Source organism: Lemur catta, chromosome 9, assembly GCF_020740605.2.
Source record: "Lemur catta isolate mLemCat1 chromosome 9, mLemCat1.pri, whole genome shotgun sequence".
NCBI lineage: Eukaryota > Metazoa > Chordata > Mammalia > Primates > Lemuridae > Lemur > Lemur catta.
In genome coordinates, this window is record NC_059136.1 from 27,835,456 (window position 1) to 27,856,358 (window position 20,903).

The window sequence follows — 20,903 nt, forward strand, 5'->3', positions numbered from 1 at the left end:
TAACACTATAGTATGGTATCACAACCAGGATATTTATACAGACAGTCAGATACACAATATTCTCATCACCATAAGGATCCTTTCTCTAGCTGTTTGGTAGTGACACCTACTTCCCTCCCACTCGCAGACCCCCAACCCCTGGCAACTAATTTGTATGCTATTTTTATAATTTTGTTATTTCAGAAATGCAGTATAATTAGAATCACATACCTTTTAGAATTGGCTTCTTTTGCTCAGCATAATTATCCAGAGATTTATCCAAGTTGTTGCATGTATGAATTGTTCATTCTTGTTTATTGCTGAGTAGTGTTCATAGTTTGTTTAACTGTTAACTTAAGGACATCTGGGTTGTTTCAGTTTTAGGTGATTATGGATAAAGCTGCTATAAACATTTTGTACAAGTTTTACCATAAGTAGATTTTCATTTCTCTGAGATAAATGCCCAGGAGAGCAATTGCTTGGTATGACAGTTGCATATTTAGTTTTTAAAGAAATTACCACTTTCCAGAGTGGCTGTACCATTTTACATTTTCACCAACAATGTTTGTCTGCATAATTTCCAGTATTTGGTGTTGTCACTATTTTTATTTTAGCCATTCTGATGGGTGCATAGTAGTATCTCATTGTGGTTTTACTTAGTATTTCATGTAATGTTGTTGAACATCCTTTTTTAACTGTATTTTTTTGTATATATTTAAAGTATACAACATGGTGTTTTTATATACATAGAGTGAAATGATTATTAGAAGTAAGCAATGTAGCATTTATAATGTCTTCCAACATTACCTCCTTTTTATTTTTTAACTTTTTTTTGTGATAAATACACCTAAAATCTCTCTTATCAAATTTTCAGCATATAATATAATATTAACTGTATCCTCCTACTGTACATTAGATCTGGAGACTTATTCATCCTACCCAACTGCAATTTTGTATCCTTTACCTACGTTTCCCCATTTCTTCTCCTTCCCTGCCCATGGTAACCATTGCTCTATTCTCTGTTTTTGTGTATGTCTCTGTTCTTTTTTTTTTTTTTTTAATGTTACATATATGAGATCATGTAGTATCTTTCTTTCTGTATCTGGCTTATTTCACTTAAGTATAATGTTCTCCAGGTTCATCCATATTGTCACAAATAGCAGTATCTTCTTTCTAAGGCTGAATGACATTCCATTATGTGTATTCCATTCTATCTTGTACAGTTCCACAGTTCTTTACCCATTGATCCATCCAGGGGCACTTAGGTTGTCCATAACTTGGCTATTGTGAATAGTGCTACAGTGAACCTGGGAAGTACAGGTATCTCTACCAGGTGCTGATTTTATTTCCTTTTGGTCTATACCAGTAGAGGGGTTGATGGGTCAAATGGTAATTCTATTTTTAATTTTTTGAGGAACTGTCATGGTATTTTGCATAATGGTTGTACAAAGTTATATTTCTACCAACAGTGTATAGGAGTTTCTTTTCTCTACATTCTCACCAACACTGTTATTTCTTGTCTTTTTCATAACAATCGTCCTAACCGGTATGAGGTAACATCTCATTTTGATTTTGATCTGCACTTTCCTGATGATCAGTGACATTGAGCACCGTTTCACATGCCTGTTGGTCATTTGTATGTCTTCTCTGGAAAAATGTCTATTCAGGTCCTTTGCCCATTTTTAGATTGCATTATGTGGGTTTTTATTTTTTATTTTTTGCCATTGAGTTGTATAAGTTCTTTATGTATTTTGAGTATTAACCCCTTATCAAATATATGTTTTGCAAATATTTTCTTTCATCTATAGGTTACCATTTCATTTTGCTGATTATTCTTCTTTCTCAAGATTGTTTTAATTATTTAGGATCTCTTGTGGTTCCATGTGTATTTTAGAATTTTTTTTCTCTATTTCCATGAAAAATGTCATTAGAATTTTGATTGGGATTGCACTGCATCTATGTATTGCTTTGGGTGGTATGGACATTTGAATACCCTTTCATGGTCTTATTTGCCCTCCGTATGTCCTCTTTGGTTAGATTTCTCTTCGTGTGTTTGCCTTTTTTTTTTTTTGGCTATTGAATTTTGAGCGTTATTTTATTTTTTTAGTGATGAGGTCTTGCTATGTTGCCCAGGCTGGTCTCAAATTCCTGGGCTCAAACTATACTCTCTCTTCTGTCTCCCAAGTAGCTAGGATTATAGGTGTGCACTTCTGTACCTGATGAAAGTTCTTTTTATATCCTAGGTACTAGTCCTTTGTCAGATAGTCAATTCTCATTGCTCACAGTAGTATGTTCTATAAAGTCACCGTGAACACTGAATTAGCAAATACTGAACTATTGTTCCTGGAGGAAATACAGGTATAGGTACCTGTGAGCTTCTGGTCACACTTCTGTCAACTGATCAGTACATAACCTTGTTTTATGTGTGTTGATGTTTAAAAATACCTTACTTAATATGTATTATTGATTCATTAACATTGAACTCAGCCAACAGCACTAAAAATCATAGCTGAACAAAGCTCATCTAACACACATACTTTCTCTGTAAAGCACATCATGGCATTCCTGCATTTGAAGACACTACATAGCACTTGGCCATATGCTTGGGAGCTATCTTAAAAAGCAGAATCACCAACAAAAAACATAAAGTACAAAAACATGTGCCACTAAGTATACTTCAAAAAGATACTTGTTTGCAGTATTGCCCAACCTCTGTTGGGAACCTGTGTGTCAGATGATTCAAATTTGTTCCGCCACTGTGTTCCTGTGAATGGCATGAGGGTATCACTTGTTTTTTTTATGGATCATGCTTTCTGTATCAAGTCTAAGAACTCTTTGCTTAGCTCTATATTTAAAATATTTTCCATTTCTTTCTAAAAGTTTAATAGTTCTGCATTTTTCACTTTAGTTTATAATCTATTTTGAGTTTTTATATAAGGTGTGAGATTAAAGTTGAGGTTTGCATGTGGTTATTTTGACTAAGAACGTCCAATTCCTTCAGGGCAATTCATTTAAAAGGCTGTCTTTCCTCCATTGAATTGTTTCTGAACCTGTGTCAAAAATCCCATGGGCATATTTATGCCCTTGTTACTGCTGGGTGGCGGGTGGAGGTCTAGGCTCCCCGCATGGTCCCCACTTAGACTGGAGAGGTGGGCTTCTCTTTAGCATCCACTGGGGTTGGAAGTCTGGCTCCCTGCTCATGACCTCTGCTGGCAGGTCAGGGTGGGGAGCAGAGCTTTTTAACAACCTGGCAATGGTGCAAGTCTGGATTTCCTCTGGGATCTTTGAAGATGTGGGTGGAGGTGGTGCCACAGTATTTTCTGGTTTCTTGTCTGAAGTACACAGCTATTGTCTAAAAGTTTTCTATCTTCCTAGGCTGTCCCCTTTCTGATCTTTTGGTTAGAGGGAGCAAGCTTTTTTGATAGGGCTCTTTTTATCCATGGCTGTTAGCATTCCCTGTTCTTCACCTTCTTCAGCTTCCATCCTGGGATATGAGGCAAAATGAAATGCAGAAAACTCACCACCATGCCTTTCTTTGGGCCTTGGGGTCCTTAGCCTGTCTGCTCTCTTCTCGCTATACTGTCTAGAATTTTGAGTTGTGCTTAGTGCAAAGAGTAGAGGACAGTGTGTCTACTCCATCTTTCGGGAAGCAGAAGTCACGGCAGGGATTTTTTTTTTTCTTAACTAATTTTATGGACAGAAACAAGTTTGGTGAAGTTATGTGATGTACTTAATATCCCACAGCTGGAAATGGTGTCACCCAAGCTACAGCTCTGAATCCAGTGCCAATGCTCTTTGTCCTACATCTCCTCTGTTCATTATTTACACGTAAAAACAAACATGGGCCTGCCTGCAGAAACATTCTCTCAGTATATTCACAGTGCAGCTGTGTCAAGAACAGGGTACTCCCCCAGGTATGAGCTCAATGAGCCATGGGAGACTGATGTGTTCAGGGTCCATTTTCCTTATATTGCACTTTATTTTATTTACATTCCATTTCATAATGGGGTTAAAAATCAGTGGAAGGGAAGAACAATTATGACACCAGAAATGTTCCCAAGTACTTATAGGCAAAGTGGTCATGATCATTAAATGCAAAGCAATTGTTGAATCACAAGATGGATCTGCACTTGTGGCCAAAGAGGGCACATAAGAGAGTATACTGACAGCATGGGAACCTCTAGGATGCGCTGAAATGATGGGATGTGGAAATGGGAGTGATATATTGAACATACAGGGAAAAGAAATGCACTGGGAAAACTGTTTGGCAATACCCTTAGGAAAAACAAGTCAGCTGCTGAGTTTCCAAAGGAAGTGGTTTTCTGTGTTGCGATGTGATAGAAACTCACTTTGTTATATGGGTTTTCCACCATGCATTAAAGAACCTGTAACAATGGACTTTCCTGACTAAAGAAAATTCACACCCCAAATCATAACTGTGTCACCAGACCCAGCTATTCCTTTTCTCTATTCCTATCATCTCTAACCTTGTTCAGTCTTGTATGATCTCAAGTGAGCTCATCTGCCTGCCTCTGACATTGCCCCTCCTTCCCTCTCTGACCCTGCTGATAAAATACGTTTCTCTTTGATGCCAGATGATTGTGCATGCTGCCAAGAAACTTCCCTGGTTTCCTATGGCTTTCACGGTTAAGTTTAGGTATTTTTAGAAGTTGTCAGCATCAAGGAGTCTGATCTTCAGCAGCCTGTCCTTTGCTCTTTTCTTAGGTATTACCAGATCCGAGTGACCTTGAAGGTGTCCTCAAGGATCCCTCACAGAGTCAGTGCCTCCATCGCTGGGCAGACAGGTGAGCAGAAGAACGGCAGCTGGGCGCCTGCTCCCGATGGTAAACCTTCCTTTGTCACTGCATGCCAGGGCATAGCAGCATGTGAGGCACATAGAGGTGCTCGGTAAATCATTGGTGAATGTGGGATGTGTGAATTTTGGGAATGGAGACCAGCTTTTGGAAGTGGCCATGGGTGTACATTGTTGTAAAGAGAACTTGGCTTTAAAAAATAACATTATGGAGGTATGACTACATGGTGAGTGCCAGGCGCACTGTCTGGAGAATGGATACTCTTGAGGCTCTGACTCAGAGGGATGGGCGGGACATGGACAATGTATATAACCTGAGCTTTTGTACCCCCATGATGAGCTGAAATAAAAAAAAAATAAAAATAACATTATTCCAGGAGCAGCTGATACTTGGGGATAAACTGGCTTTGGGGGGTTGGTTAAGTCAAGTCAGGAAGGAAACTGGTGGGAAGTGGCACCCAGCAAGTGGGTAAGGAGCAGCCTGTCATTAAAGAGAATGTGGAAATCAGCTAGGCATAGAGGCCTGAGTGAGTAGGCAGTTGTGGTGGGGCTCACCATACAAAAGGAGGGCTCCAAATGCCAGGCCCCCAGCTCGAGAAGGATGGCCAGGGACAACCCGCGTCCTGGTTTGGAGATTAAGCGGGTGTTGAGGGCTCCGAGCAGGTGCTCTGTGATACGATGTTAAGTGAGAAATATAGAACGTATTGCACCAGAAATAAAACTAGCAGAGATATATGGAGGTTATATTAGCAAATTGGGGAGAACTATGTTAGACCAGCTTAACCTTAAAACCAAGGACAATATAGTGGGATAAAAAGAGCTATGGAAAATCTGTTTAAGAGTAGCCAAGAATGTTATAGAAATTGGATCCAGTAGAGTTAAGAGTTCTGGTCACAGGTATACTTCATAAAATTCATTTGGAATTGGCAGTGATATTATGGGGAGTGAAATCACATACGACTGGGTACTCAGAGTTAGGGGTATAGATGTCGTGGTCTGCCTGGCTCCACTTTGGAGGAGGTCTGGAGTGGGGAGTCAGCTCCTCAGGCCACGCAAGGGGACATTAGAGGAGGCCTGAGGCTTATGAGCAATAGGCTAACTCAAGCCTGTGCTCCATGAAGGGAAATACTGCTGACCACCTGCTTCTCCCTGACTCTGGACAATGTGTTAGGTAATAGTCAGGTCATCGTATTTCCATGGTGCTCCTTCTCTTTCTCTCTGCTCCTCTCTCCTGGGAAGACATCAGCATCTGATCCTGGGTAGCCACCCACTCCTCTACGTCCAGTGTGCATTCAGGGTGATTCAGGAATCCACATAGTCCCTCTTTTGCTACCACCCTGTGGTGTGCCTCCTCCCTACCCCAGCTTTCGGGAGAAGAAGGTTCCTGGTGTCCACAGAGAGAGTAGAGGGGTTGGGTGCCGACATTACATAAACTAGGTGTGTGACCCCAGGTATGTTATCAGCAGCTTGAGGTTTATTTCCTCACCTGAAATATAAGGATACAAATCCATCCTTCATAGTTTTTTTTTTTTGTCTTAGAGATTATAAATGAAAAGGACATTTAATAGAGAATGTAAGTGCAAGTGTGTGAGGAGAGGACCTGGCACAAAGTAAATGTCCGATCAGGGTTCCATTCTCAGGGCCAAGATAAAAGCCTGGGGGTGGGACCTGCAGGTCAGGTGGGAACAACAGCCCTGGTGACCTGATGACAGCCAGCCCCAGGTTCCTGACAAGGACCCTGCTTCTTCCTGCTGACTGTGCACGACATGTGTTTGGTTCCTTTCTTGGGCTGAGCCTTCTCTTGGGCTACTGGGTGCCCAGTGGCTGGCAAAGCCCAGCAAGTAGCTGTGGGAAAGAAGGACCTGAGATAGTGCTGCACAGAGACAAAAGAAAAATAATATTTTTGGGAAAAATCTATTTTCTCTTTTGCTCTAGTTTGACAGAGGAATAATCATGGTGAAGTTGGTTTGCCTTGAGCTTTACAGTAGCACACTGTTTAGAAGTGAATGCTAACACAGAGGCCAGCGGTAATTTACAATAGGACTATTGCATGGGTGAGGGGTACCACATTTGTGATTTCTTTTTCAAAGTGAATGTTCGATACCACTGCATTACAAAGCACTCCAAAGCATAGTAGCTTAAAATAATGGTTTAATCTCTAATTTTAATGTTCTGAGATGGCTTGGATTGGCCAGGGTCTTTTATGCACTACATTCATCCGAGACCTCAGGATGTCTTCACTCATCTGTCTGCCTCCGGGACTGGACAAGGGAAAGCTGAGCTTCTGCCTCCAGCTGGGAGGTCAGACTTCTTAACCTGGCAGCTCAGTTCACCAAGAGAGAATGCGTGGAAGATTCCAGGGTGCTAAGGGCTAGGTGGGGAGCTTCACAAGGTCACATCCTCCATAGCCCATTGGTCAAGGCAAGTGACAAGGTCAGCCCAAGTGGAAGGGAAATAGGCTTCTCCTATTCATGGAAGCTCCTTCTGCATGCACAGTGGTGGCAGGAAGCCTTGGCATCACGTTTGCTGGCAATCATCCAGATATATTTTCCATTACCTGCATGTATCTTTGAGGAATAAAAGAAAAAATGTTTTGGCAACAAAGTATGATATATTAAAAAGAACCAGGAAGAGTGGAAACACTTGGAATCTAATGATGTCTTTGGTATTCATTAGTTGAATAGTCTTGTTGGAACAGGTTATTTAATTTGGCTTTTTGTTCCACTTACCCTTAAAACGGAAATAGAAAAGGTACTGAGTTTAGAGAGACACAGTTCAGTATCAGTGAGAGTGAGAACCTCTGGGCTTCTGAGGTTCAAATTCTAGTTCTGCCACTTCCAAGATGCTTGAATTTAGAGAAGTTATTCAACCAGTTTGTTTTCCAGTTTCTTCATCTATAAAATGGGGATGCTAGGTGGCATTTATCTCATAGGTTTGTGGTAAGGATTGAATGAATTATGCAAGTAAAATGATTAGAGTGCTGCCTCATGCTCAGAGTAACCGTTAGCCAGAGTAAGATTTGGTAAAGTAGCTGTTCACACAGCAGCATTCTGCCCAGTGGAGACTGGGGTGGCCGTCACTTGGATGGAGCAGTGACACCATGCAGGACTGCCCAAGGTAGGAGCTGGGTGGCTTGGCTGAGGAAGGACCTCATAGATGAGACTGTGAAGGATGAGTAAAATTTGGTCCCACAGATAAGGGTAGCGAACGATGATCAGAGCGGAAGTAACAGAATGGCTGATGTCATTGAGACCTGAACAGAACAACAGTGTTCCACGGGGGCAAGAGATCTGGTGTGACTACTGGTGAGAACTGGGCTGCCCTGAGAAGAGAAATAAGTTGTGGTTGGGGGGCGGGGGGTGGCTGTTTTGTGTCATACCAGGGAGACTGGTTTCGTTTCACAGACACAGCCAGATGAAATGAAAGCACTTTGACAACATAAACCCAGTGCTGTTCAAACATATGGTGTTGCCTCATATATTAAAGGACAGAATTCTGCATTTTTATTCTTTGTAAGTATGTCAGTTCTCTAATAGTCACATTATATGAAAATATGTTTCAATTATGCAGATGATTTAGATGCAGATTCTCTAGATGTGAAACAATGTCTCATTGGATTTTACAAACTAGATGTTTATGATTACAGCCTGTGGATGATATATAGTAATTCGTTATGGGAAAAGCCTGTACCCTATTGTGTTTTCTTTTTCAATACCTTTTTTAAAAAGATGATTTGGGGAAGATTTCTCTGGAAAACTGATGGCTTATTCTTGTCTGAGTTAGCTGTATATATTAGTATATGTAGTTGAGTAGACTGTGACAGGCTTTGAACTCATGCTGGTTAGGAAATCTCCTCCCCTTGGGCATTCTGGAAAGATCCTAGCTTTAGAGAAGGGATAGATATGTGAGCAGTGACAGCAACTGTAATAGTATCAAATGTGCTCATGGACTTGGGTACAGGGTACAAAGGGGGCCCCTTCTGTGTGGATATGGGGATATTGGGCAGTTTGGCCCTAGTGTTCAGGATAAATATAAAGGCCATTTACAGTAGTATCAAAAATATCAAATACTTGGGAATAAATTTAATCAAAGAGTACTTGTGTACTAAAGACTACAAAACACTGTTGAAAGAAATAAAAAAATACAAAATAAATGAAAAGACAGACTTTGTTCATAAAGTAAAAGATTTAATATTGTTTAGATGGCAATATTCCCCTAATTGATCTACAGATTCAATACAATTCCTAGAAAAATTCCAATTGGCTAGAATTGTGAAAGCCAATCCTAAAATTTGTATGGAAATGTAAGGGACCCAAGTCAAAACAATCTTGAAACAGCAAAACAGGGTTGCAGGACTTGTACTTTCCAATTTAAGTGGGATTAATTCACAGTAATCGAAACAGTGTAGTAATGGCAAAGGATACACATATCGATGAATGGCATAAAACTGAGAGTTCAGAAGTAAACCTGCACATCTATGGTTAATTAATTCCCCACAAGAGTGACAAGAAATAGAAAAGTATAAATTACAGTGTCTAATGATTCACTGAGCCCAAGGCTTCCCTCGACTATTTTAAAACATAAAAGAAAACTAATTGCAATATCTTCCTATTGTTCTCCTTTAACTTCAGTAAAAATTGGGAAGATTCACTATTTAGAACTCAGGAAAATCAGCAAGAAAGAAACCAAACAACCCTATCCAAAAGTGGGCAAAGCACATGAATAGAAAATTTTCAAAAGAAGACAGAAGTATGGCCAACAAACATGAAAAAATGCTCAACATCTCTAATCATCAGGGAAATGCAAATCAAAACCACAATGAGATATCACTTAACTCCAGTGAGAATGGCCTTTATGAAAAAGTCCCAAAACAATAAATGTTGGCGTGGATGGGGAGAGACAGGAACACTCCTACACTGCTGGTGGGACTGCAAACTAGTACAACCTTGTGTGGAAAGTAATATGGAGATTCCTTAAACAGATACAAGTAGACCTACCCTTTGATCCAGCAATCCCATTATTGGGCATCTACCCAAAAGAACAAAAGACATTCTATAAAAAAGACATCTGCACTCGAATGTTTATAGCAGCACAATTCACAATTGCAAAGATGTGGAAACAACCTAAGTGCCCATCAATACATGAGTGGATTAATAAAATGTGGTATATGTATACCATGGAGTACTACTCAGCTATAAGAAACAATGGTGATATAGCTCCTCTTGTATTTTCCTGGGTAGAGCTGGAGCTCATTCCACTAAGTGAAGTATCAGAAGGATGGAAAAATAAGCACCACATGTACTCACCATCAAATTGGTTTCACTGATCATCACCTAAGAGCACATTTAGGAATAACATTAATTGGGTGTTGGGCAGATGTGGGGGGGAGGGGATGGGTGTATACATACATAATGAGTGTGATGCTCACCATCTAGGGGATGGACATGCTTGAAGCTCTGATTTGGGGAGGTGGGGGGGAAGGGCAATATACGTAACCTAAACTTTTGTATCCCCATAATATGCTGAAATAAGAAAAAAAAAATTTGGGAAGATTCAGTGGAATTTGTTAGATTAAAGACTCAGATTTTTAGGGTGGCAGGTCCTGCAACAGAAAGGACCTAGACTCAGATAGTCACGTTAAAATCCTGCTTGTACACTTTAGAGCTATGAGTGCCAGGCAAGCCCTCCAACCACTGAGCATACATTTTACTATAATGGGGTTAATCATACCTTTTGCCTGGGGTTGCTGAAAGGGCTTGAGAGCATGATGGTGAAGCCCCTAACACCACGCTTGATACAAAATGGGAAAAACAAAATGTACATGGTATTACTATCCATTAATAAAAAGTCTTACTATGGATTCAAGGAAAGCTTGTAGATGGAGCTAGCGGAGGTGTTCCCAAGACAAAGGCGATCCAGAGATGTTTCAACAGGGTGATCGGCTGTAACTGAGACAGAGGGACTCTGCAGCATGGGGGAAGGAAAGCCAAGGTCAAACAGGAGGGAACATTCAGTTTTCCTCAAGGGCATTGATGGAAGATGGAGATTGGGATTCAGGAATGGCTGGGAGCAAGACTGTGACTTAGTATAGTGTGATAGTCCCTGTGCCATGTCATGCTGTGTGGGCACAATGGCCTTAAAGAATGATGCAGACTGTCACAGCCTTCTTGTGTCATTACTGCATCCCTGTGCATTCTTAGACAGGTGGGGTGTACACATCCAAGTCAGAGCCAGGCTGTACACTGTCATCTGATAGTTGCTAAATGAAGCCTGCCAATGGCATGTGGTTTGCCCACAGCCAGTTATGCAGCAGAGATGGAACAGAACAGAAACAAGGGCCACATTTTTCCTTAAAAGTATGATGGGAAAGTTCAGAAATTTTTTATGTCTCAGTACTCAAATTGCATGTTACTTTCATTATTCTTAGTAGTAATCTTAAAACATGATAGAAACATACACACCTATATATATGCATATGTAAACATGTTCATGCACATGTATACGTATAATTGATTTCAAATGACCTTCCTATTCATATAAATACATATAACTGTATACACATATATGTATAATTGATTTCAAATGGTCTGTCTTTTCCTAAAATATACACTGAACATAGACTTGTCAGTCAAGCATATTGGCACTGTGATTCAAATTGGTATTTATGTCAGTTCAACAAATTTTTCGATGCCTCCTCTAAGGCAGGAAATGTACTACTGTGCCCTGAGAAATACAGAGATGAATGGTAATTAATTGAAATGTGAGAATTAAGGTGTTCCAGGAAGAGAAAACAGATGTAAGAAAGTTAAATATGTGATTATATTTACTTCAAAGGTTTGCTTACATTTTGTGGGTCTCAACATTGTTTTCTCTTTTCTTCTGAATTCAAGATTACAATTACAAGTAACCGATATATCCAGTTCTATGAATAAATGTTAAGCGTACTTAGCCTTGCTATTTCCTTCCACCAAAATGGTGCTATTTAACAGATTCTGCAGTCTCTTTCTACCTAGAGATGGTAAAAAAAAAAAAAAAAAAAAAGTTTTTTTTTTCTCTTTCTTTTTAGGGGTCTGATGAATTAAGTCAGACTTAGGAAAGGGGGGTCTGTTCAAACGTACTGAAGTTATGGCAAAAGATTAGGCAAAAAATAGGCATCTGCTAGTCATTGCTCATCAAAGCAAGAGGAAAGCTAGCACAGTAAATTGTACAAATGTATAAAGTTTGTCATGATTAGTTTTAGTAATATTTTGAGAGGTAATTTCCATTTCCATTAAGTGGAAGCATTTAAGAGTTTCACCATGTAGGGGGCAGGGGAGAGATATTTATTCTCCAAATGAATCAATCTAATTTTTCAGGGTCCATTAAAGTGAACCTAAATATCAAATATTCTGGTTTTCATGGAGAATGCTAAGCAGGTAAAACACTCCAGGTCCTAGGCTCTAAGTACCTGCCTGGAGCTAGAGGAGAGGCTGCCCAGGGCTGGCAGGGTACACTCCCTGAATAAGCAAAGCACTTAGAAGAGGCTCTTGCAGCCGCCTGGCTTCCAGCCAAGTCACAGCAGTCAGCTCAGGAACGGTGAAGCCCAGGGGTCCCTTAGGTATATCTACTCCTTGCACAGGCGAGGGACCCACTCTGCCAGCTGGGCCAGTGATCCTTTGGGTCAAGCCAGCATTGTCGCTCTATCCTTTGTCCCCGAGACCTCATCTTAAAGCCTGCGTGGGCTCTAGGGCCCTCGTCAGGAAGCCTTCTTCAGTCTCCTGTTCCTTCATGTGCTCTGACTCATCTTGGCTCCTGCTCTTGCAGTCCCTTCCACTTTGAATGCCTGTCCCTTCCTCCCCTGCCCTTTCCCACTTCTCCTCCCACTGGACCAGCAGGAAGAACGCGTGCTGCCTCCAACGACTGGGTTGGCTAAGGGTGATCCCTGCCCCTGTCAGAATTCTTAGTAATATTTGCTCATCTGAGGGTCCTTCACTCAACCTTTATCTACGTGGTGTGGACCCTCCTGCACTCCCTCTTGCTCTTCTGTGCTTCTCCCACCCCATGTTTGTGTGTTTTCTGTCACCTGAACCTGGGGTTTCACTTTGGGAGACCACCCCAGGCTACAGGAAGCATTTGTTCCAATCATTGAATTTGTCTGGGAGTTTGAATCCCACTGTCCTCACCCCTACCCCCATCCCCGATGTGAAGCAATGGTTGTTAACTCAGGGTCAGGGAAGCCCAGCCCCCTTCCCTCAGGACAGATGGTGCTGAGGCATAACTCACACTCCATAGTCCCCTGCCTGCCCAGGCTGATGTGCCCTTCTCACTCTCATGACCTCTGATAAATGTGCCCAGGCCCATCTCTCTCTCTTTCCCCACCCTGGACCCATACTCTCCACACTGGGCTCACTGAGGGCACACCCATAACAAGTGACTTGCCCACAAATCCTTGGCTGTCATTTTACCACCTGTATCTGGAAACCCTAGAAATAGTACAGCAGTTAGAAAGTAGGTTTTGAGGTTCACCTGGCTTCCTGTTCCCTGTGCTGGTAGCTTCTGTGCATCTGTTTAGTCCTCTATACATGGGACACTAATGATAGGAAAGACCCCAGAGAGCTATTTGGTGGATTGGTTAAGGTGATACATGTGGGTACTTAGTAGGGTTCCTGTCCCATTGGGAGCCATATGCATGGATTCTCATGTGTACATGCACACACCAGGACATTGCAGCCTTGTACCATCTCCTACCATATCTGGCAGGAATAACCTCTTAGTCTACCCCAAATTTGATGTGAATTCTATTGAGATACTTACTCAGCATCAAATTCCTAGTGCCTGAAAGTGTATGAACTTGATGGCTGCCTGCCCTCCTGGGGCTCCGAGACCAGGGTGTGGAGCAGAGAGATTGAGTGTCAATTACAGTGTGGGTGATGAGGGCTCAGGAGGCAAAGGGCCCTGGGTGCTCAGGGCCTCCTTGGGAAAGTTGCTCTCTTTTGTAAATATACCTGAATGACTTCCAGTCCAAGGCCATCAATGCAAGTCACCCCATGTTCAGAAAATGAGAAAGTCCCCCCAGCAGGTCTCTATGAGTTCAGCTCACTTTGAGTGAGCACCCCCAAGCTGGTATTCATTTCCCCACTAAGTAAGGCTCCAGGGCCCCTGGTCCTCTACCTGTTCCTGGCTCAGGGAGTAGCAATAATAGCTTCTGTGGTGGAGCTTGTACCCAGTACACTGAGTTTTGAATGAGCAAACCTAGAGAGAAAGAGGAAGAAAAAGTGAAGGGCCCCTGGAGGACATGCCCAGAGAGAGATGCCCCACAGGCTTCGCAGTGGCTCACCTTGTGGATGGGGGCACGGGGGGAACAATCTCTGTCTCTAGAGCATTACACAAATTGATTCTAGAACCAGACACCTGGGCATGCACTGGGTGACCTTGGACTCTTTACTAACCTCTTTAGGCCTCATTTTCCTTCTCTGTAAAATGGGAGCAATAACTTATTCACGTGGTTGTTGTAAGAATTGCAGATGTTAATTTGTGCAGGCACATAGAAGGGAGCTGACAACATAAGCCCTCAGTCCATGCTGGTTAGTTTTAGTTGTTAAAGGAGCTAGAGTTGGCCGACGTGAGGGGAGAGTGGCACGGACTGAAATGTTGTTCCTGATGGATTGCTGCTTGTTCCGTGTTCCCTGAGGGCCTCCTGTGTGTTTGACACTGGTTCTGGAGCTTTCTGAACCCCACCAGATGCCCAGCCACAGATGTCTTCTTTCATAGCCGGGAACTTCACCCCACTGGGGGTCTCAAGCAGGGATTTTCACTGCGGAAGGAGGTGATGGACAATGAAAAGACCATTGTAAAATTGCATGTACATATTCAAAGTCATTTCAGTCTTTCCTTTAAATGAAAAAATTTTTCTTTATCATGATACTTAGGGATATACGTTAATTTTCCATGTGGAAGGCGATGCATAAATTCACATTCCACAGTGATGGCACCATGCTGCTTTCTTCGATTCTGGCTTGCTGGGCCTAGCAGAGCCTGGGGCATAGCAGACATGCCGTGCACATTTATTGAATTAGTGGATGAAAGACCATATCAGAGAATAAAGCTTGGGCCAAAGAATAAAAAGAGGAGGAAAGCTGAATTCCATGCAATTCAAAAAAAAAAAAGAGAGAGAGAAGAAAGTAGTGTGCTCTTGAAGGTGAAACAACTAGCTGTCATCGCTTCAGCGGCCACCCCAGGTGTAGCTCTGCCCACAAAGTTGTGTTTGAAGGAAGTGAGTGTTTCACTAGGCAAATAAGCTGTTTTGAGTTCTCTATAGTCATTAAACTGTTTCTTAAAGGGGGAAAAAAAACCTGCTTATTTACAGAAAACAAAGTGTATAAAAGAGGCAAGGCAACTTCTTTCTGTTTGGGCCAGAAAGTCTCTGATAGTCCAAGATTGAAGTAAGACGCTGGGAAAGTAGAGTATCAGCGGGGAGATTATCTAGAGCCCATGGGGGAGAGCTGTTCTAGACCTCTCAAGCCACAGCATGGGGTCCACATCCTTATCGCAGAGCTCCTCCCTGCGTGGGCCATTAGATTTTAAAAGTGAAATGAGATGACACTCTGAGAAAATATTGAAGAAAAAATTCACTTGGGGCCACATAAGTAAGATAAACTCTCTGCTCTCCCAGACCTTGGAATTTTGTACTTGCGCTAATACATGAATAATAATGATGGATAATTGGATGATAGAATCTTCTCAGAGACTTACAGTTGTAAGAAGAAATTCTGAAGTCTTAACACTTTAATGTAAAAGACAGGTCCCTGAGGATGGGACTTTGGAGCAGAGGACTTCTTTCTTTTTTTTTTTTTTTATTTAGAATGCTACAAAATGCCTTTATTAGTGGAGTGGTCATTTAATTTGTCATCCAAACCTGGACACTTTTAACATTGAAAGAGGTCAGAATCCAAAATTATACCAGAACAGCAGGCATAGCTAGGACTGTCCCAGTAAACTGGCATGTATGGTCACTCAACTTTTTTTTTTTTTTCAATTTTTATTTATTAATTTATTTTTATTTTTTATTTCATTTCAGAATATTATGGGGGTAAAAACACTTTGGTTACATATATTGCCTTAGCACCATCCCAGTCAGAGGTACAAGATGCCCATCTCGCACCAAGTGTGCACCACACCCATTAGGAGTGAATTTACCTATCCCTTCCTCTCCTTTCCCCTCCCACCTGCCCGACACCCAATTAATATTATAGCTGCATTTTCATCTGGCGCCAATGGCAATCAGTGTAATTGTGAAAATAAATATTCATTTCTGAGCCAGCCAAGGCAGTTAGGCAAGTGGAATAGTAACTGCCGTGAACGGCAGGAAGGCCATCTCTGCTTGGTCCAAACTCTGTTCTAAAAATACCTTGGCAAGGCCACAGGCTCTGTTGTAACCACGAGGATTACCTTGTGCATTTTTTACTCCGAGGGAGCACATGGTGGAAGGGGCAGGTAGATCAGAACCTCTGGAAGGAGTAAGGGAACGTTCTCCGGGCAGCATTCCTACCCATGGGGATTCTGTGCACCGTACACCAGGCCCCTAGCGTCATCTCAGAAGTTCCAGCAGGGCCCAGACACTCTCACTTTTGGTGACCTTACCCCACTTGCTAGCAAATATATTAAGGTCAACCAATTTTGTACAATTGAATCAGAAAAATATCTATTTTTTGTAAGGTATGTTTTCAAAATTAATTAGTTCCCAGTAACTCTTTATTCATGAACAGTTATGACTTTTCTATATACTCAAGAAATGTTGCAAAGTGAGAAAATCTACTTTTAAGGAAGGTCTTTGCAAATGTAATGAAATTTTTTTAAAGACTAAATGTGACCAATATAATATTATTTTGAGGAAATTTAATTACACATTTTGACTCTAATTTTTATATTTTTGACTGTACACACACACACACACACACACACACACACACACACACACACACACACATCTGTGTGTGTGTGTATCTCTCCCTCTCAATCATTCCCTAAGCCACGGGGCAGCTCGCAGACTCCAGGCACCCTGCCAATGGCATCCAAGGCAAACACCAATAAATCAGTGCTGCCTGGCGGGCAGGTGTCATGCATGTTGAACTGAGTCCAGAACTGTAGGGCTTGTTGTTTGGGTGGTTCATCTGAATAATAAAAACACAAGATTTTCTATTTCTCTGTTCCTTTGAAGCATTAAGTTTAATGATGATAATGGGTTGAAATGTGCCTTTTTTGAGAGATATCAGGATCATCCGGGGAGCATACACTTTGAAGGCAGACAAAACTGAGCTGATGTCTTGGCCCAGTTTCTTAGGGGTTTTGCGCCTTTGAGAAAGTCACTTGATGTCTCTGAATCTCAGTTCTTTTAGCTGTATGATAAGAATCCTAATTGTTACCTCACGGTATGCTTAAAAGCATAAATTGCCGTCTCTCGAGGTGCAACGTGAGCAGCAGCTTTGGTGTGGGACTGTGAGGAATGGAGACGTGACCTCTAGGGGCTCAAACCAAATGAAAGATGATTTCCTGCATTAGAGTCTGGAGGTGGGCAGCCCAAATTGGCATGGTGGCCCCCTGTGGCCATCAGGGACCCAGGTCCCAGCCATCTTCCTGCTCCTTTATCCCATTGTGCTGCTTCTGCTGTCAAGCCCAGCTGCGGGTCCAGCGTGACAGCTGACGCTGCAGTCATCACACCTGAGCTGCAGACTGACAGGGAAGGAGGGAAGAGGGGAAGAAGGAACAGAGTGGGAGGGTGTGTTCCTCCTTCTATTTAAAGGTCTTCCTGGAGGGCTCAAAAAGGTCCCTCTGTGTCTTATTTGCTTGGATTTATTTATATGGCTATGACTGAAAACAAAAGGGAGGCTGAGAAGAGCAGCCCTAGGACTGGGTGCAGTTCTCAGGTTGTCTCCAGGAAGGAAGAGCCCCTGGGCATCGCCTGCCCCACTAGCAGCCCCTGCCCTGGTGCTGTGGGAAGAATCAAGATGACTCGAGGGCACATGTGAGATAAGGCACCTGAATGTGACTCCTCATGGGAAAGTTTCTTCTTTTTCAGTTTTCTTTCCATACGTCTGTTTAATTCAAGAAAATTATTTTTAGTCTAAAATACATCTTTAGTCTAATACATCTTTAGTCTAATACATTAACCCTTGCTAATCTCCCTTTTTAACAAAGAGATCAGGTGCAGGACCACCTACTCTAGTTAGCAAGAGTATCTAGCTAGACTTTAATAATGTTGATTTGTTTTAATTGAGTTTGTTTCTAACCATACCTTCTATGTATAGACAGTAACACTGGATTTTTTTATTATTAATTTACGGGAATGATGGCACGTTTCACTTGCAAATAAACTTAAGTACAAAAAGAATCATTGTAAGCAAAATATATTAAGCAATGCAGGTAGAGGGAAATAGGTAAAATCATGAAAGTTTTATGTGAATGACAGAAGTTGGGGAAATAGCGATATTAAATCCAAAAATAGACACGAAGCTGCCAGATCAGTATCTGAGCAAGTTACATTGAACTTCTAGCCATTATTTATTGTTTGAAAGATCAGGAGACAAAGGCGCTCTTGTGTTTCATAGAATGCCTTTGATACAGTGTCCTACTTATGTGTGCCCTATAAAAAATTAGGAAAAACTTGCTTCAGGCGATGGAATAGAGATAAAATTTCCCACAGAGGCCCAACAAGTTGCCACAAGAAGACATATTCTAAACCAGTGTAGAATTGTTGTGGACAATGTTGTTACTCAATCAGGGTTTCTCACAGACTGGCTCTCTGTGCACCTGTCAAATGGTCCTTTCTTTCCGATGACAGCCCGAGATGAGAGATTAGATTTATGTTAACACTTCTCATGCAAGGAAACCAGCAGAAAATGCCTATCCTACTTTTTAATATCCATATTGTATTTGGACAGTTACAGAAACAGTGTTTCCCTTTTTATCTTGTTAGCTCATTGGAAATATCTCAAGGAAAAGCTGTGAGAAATACTCAATCTTGTAGAGTGCTGCTTTTGCTCAGAATGCTCTGGAAGTAAAAGCATGAGAAGCTTTTTGGTTTTATTTTGTTGTTGTTGTTTTATCCTCTCTCCCCCCGCTTTTTTTTTTTTTTTTGGTAGAGTACATTCACCTTAGCAAGGCAGCACTTTTGTGAAGACTTTACTTATCTTGACCAGCACGCATACATTCAGGGCAACTGTGAAATTCAGATGCTTAGAGCCATCTGCCTGAGGGAGGAGTCAGCTCCTTCAGTGTGTGTTCAGTGCAATAATCTCTCTCCACCACTCTGGAGAGATCTTGAGTTTCAACTCAGTCTAGTCCGTCACTGGCAAAGACACACTGATGTCTGTCAAGTCCACACAGAACCCAGATGAATATTTCTTACAGGTAATTCAGATTATGTTGGGCCCCTACTCAAATTCTTCTGATGCTGAAAATGAAGGCAAAGATGATGATGATGATGACAGCAGCAGCAGCTAATGCATATAAAATGCTTAATATGCATCAGGCACTGCTATTCTAAGCTCTTTGCATATATTGACTCTTCTCACTTCTCACAACTCTATGGGGTAGCTGCTATTATTATCCCCATTTTACAGATGAAAATACTGATTATACCCTTAGTAAGAGGTAGGTGCAGCATTCCAACCCAGGCAGGCTAGCTTGTAACTACTGCATTACTCTCTGCAGTACACCTTGGAACAAAATCCAAACTCCTTCATAGATTCTGGTTTGTTCTGTGTCATCCTATCTCTGAGTTCCCCTCGCAGTTACCTTCCACCCTCTTCCCTGTCCCTGCTGCTCTTCCCTGAATACACCAAGTTCATTCCCAACTCAGCTTCTGAACTTGGGGATCTCTTTGCCCGGAATTTGGTACTTCCTTTCCCAACCTTTTTCCAGTTTGTTCTATCAGTTAGCTCAGGTCTTTGCTCAGATGTCACCTCCTGAGAGAGGCGTTTTTGCCAAGTTTTCTTTTTTCCTTTAGTAACTTCCCTGCTTCACTTGTTGTCACATAACTCCTCACTCTTTTTTATCTTCAGATGACTGCAGTTAATTTTATTTTATATTTGTTCATTTATTCTTTTGTCAGCATCTCCTCTTGAATTTAATAATAATACTAATATTTTGGCAAGTTGTTAGTGTATTTTATGTACCAGAGTCATACTTTAATATTTTATGTGTATGCATGTACTTAAGTCATCACACCTTCCCTGTGTGATAAGTTACATGACTAGGCCCCTTTTTTATAGAAGAGGACATCTAGGCATAGTGAACCTCATTGACCTGCCCAAGGTTCCTTGGATATTAAGTGGTGGAGACAGGATTTGAATCCAGTTAGCAAGACTCTGGGGTCTGGACAGGTCTTGTTTGTTCCCTGTTGTGCCCATGGCGCTGGGAACAGGACCTGTATCAGCACTGGCTGAAGGAACAAATCAACTTTGTTGGTAAATAACCATGTAACTGGTCCAGCAGGATGAACCTGGGCTTCATCCTTAGGCCTTTGTCCACCCTCACCTCAACCTCTCATCAGATTTTCAGTCCTATCAATGGGCCTTTCTCCTCCTCCACAGATCTCCAGTTCCCTCCACGCCCACTGGCTTTGCTCTGGTTCAGACCCACATTCTTTCCCCTGCTCAGCATCCAGACCCCTCTCCCTGTCATCGTGCCCCCCAGCTGTCATTTCATGTTCACACTGACACTGTCAAAGTGGTGGCAAAATTAGACCTGCTGGGGCTTCCAAGACAGTGTTCCACGGATGGGCTTCTTGGACTACACACGTCATTCCAATTTTACTTTTTAAATAGTTTAAACTTTTAAAAAATGTAAGAGATGCAATGTTTGTGTTATTTTGATAAATATTTATACACCAAAGACCTCTTTTACGAGTATAACTTCTAGTGTCTGTCTGGGTTTGAATCCTGGCTCCACCTCTTTGAAATGGTAAGACTTTGGGCCAGTGTCCAGTTTCTACATATGAAAGTGATTGCAAGAGTAGACCCTGCCTACAGCGTCCTGTGAAGATTCAGTTTGGTCATACAGGTCACCAACACAGAAGTCGTGTTCTAATGTCAGCTTCTCTCCTCCCTCATTCCCTCACTATATTGTCTACTCA

The 20,903-nt window shown here is 41.8% G+C and overlaps 1 protein-coding gene across 1 annotated transcript in view; it reads left to right on the forward strand.

Moving 5' to 3' along the window:
• The window catches only part of FAM135B (family with sequence similarity 135 member B), a 180,894-nt gene that overhangs the window by 43,774 nt on the left and 116,217 nt on the right, over positions 1 to 20,903 (forward strand). The window contains exon 2 of the mRNA XM_045561074.1: positions 4,705 to 4,784. Coding sequence (XP_045417030.1) covers positions 4,705 to 4,784 — 80 coding nt within the window. The remainder of the gene's footprint in view (positions 1 to 4,704; positions 4,785 to 20,903) is intronic.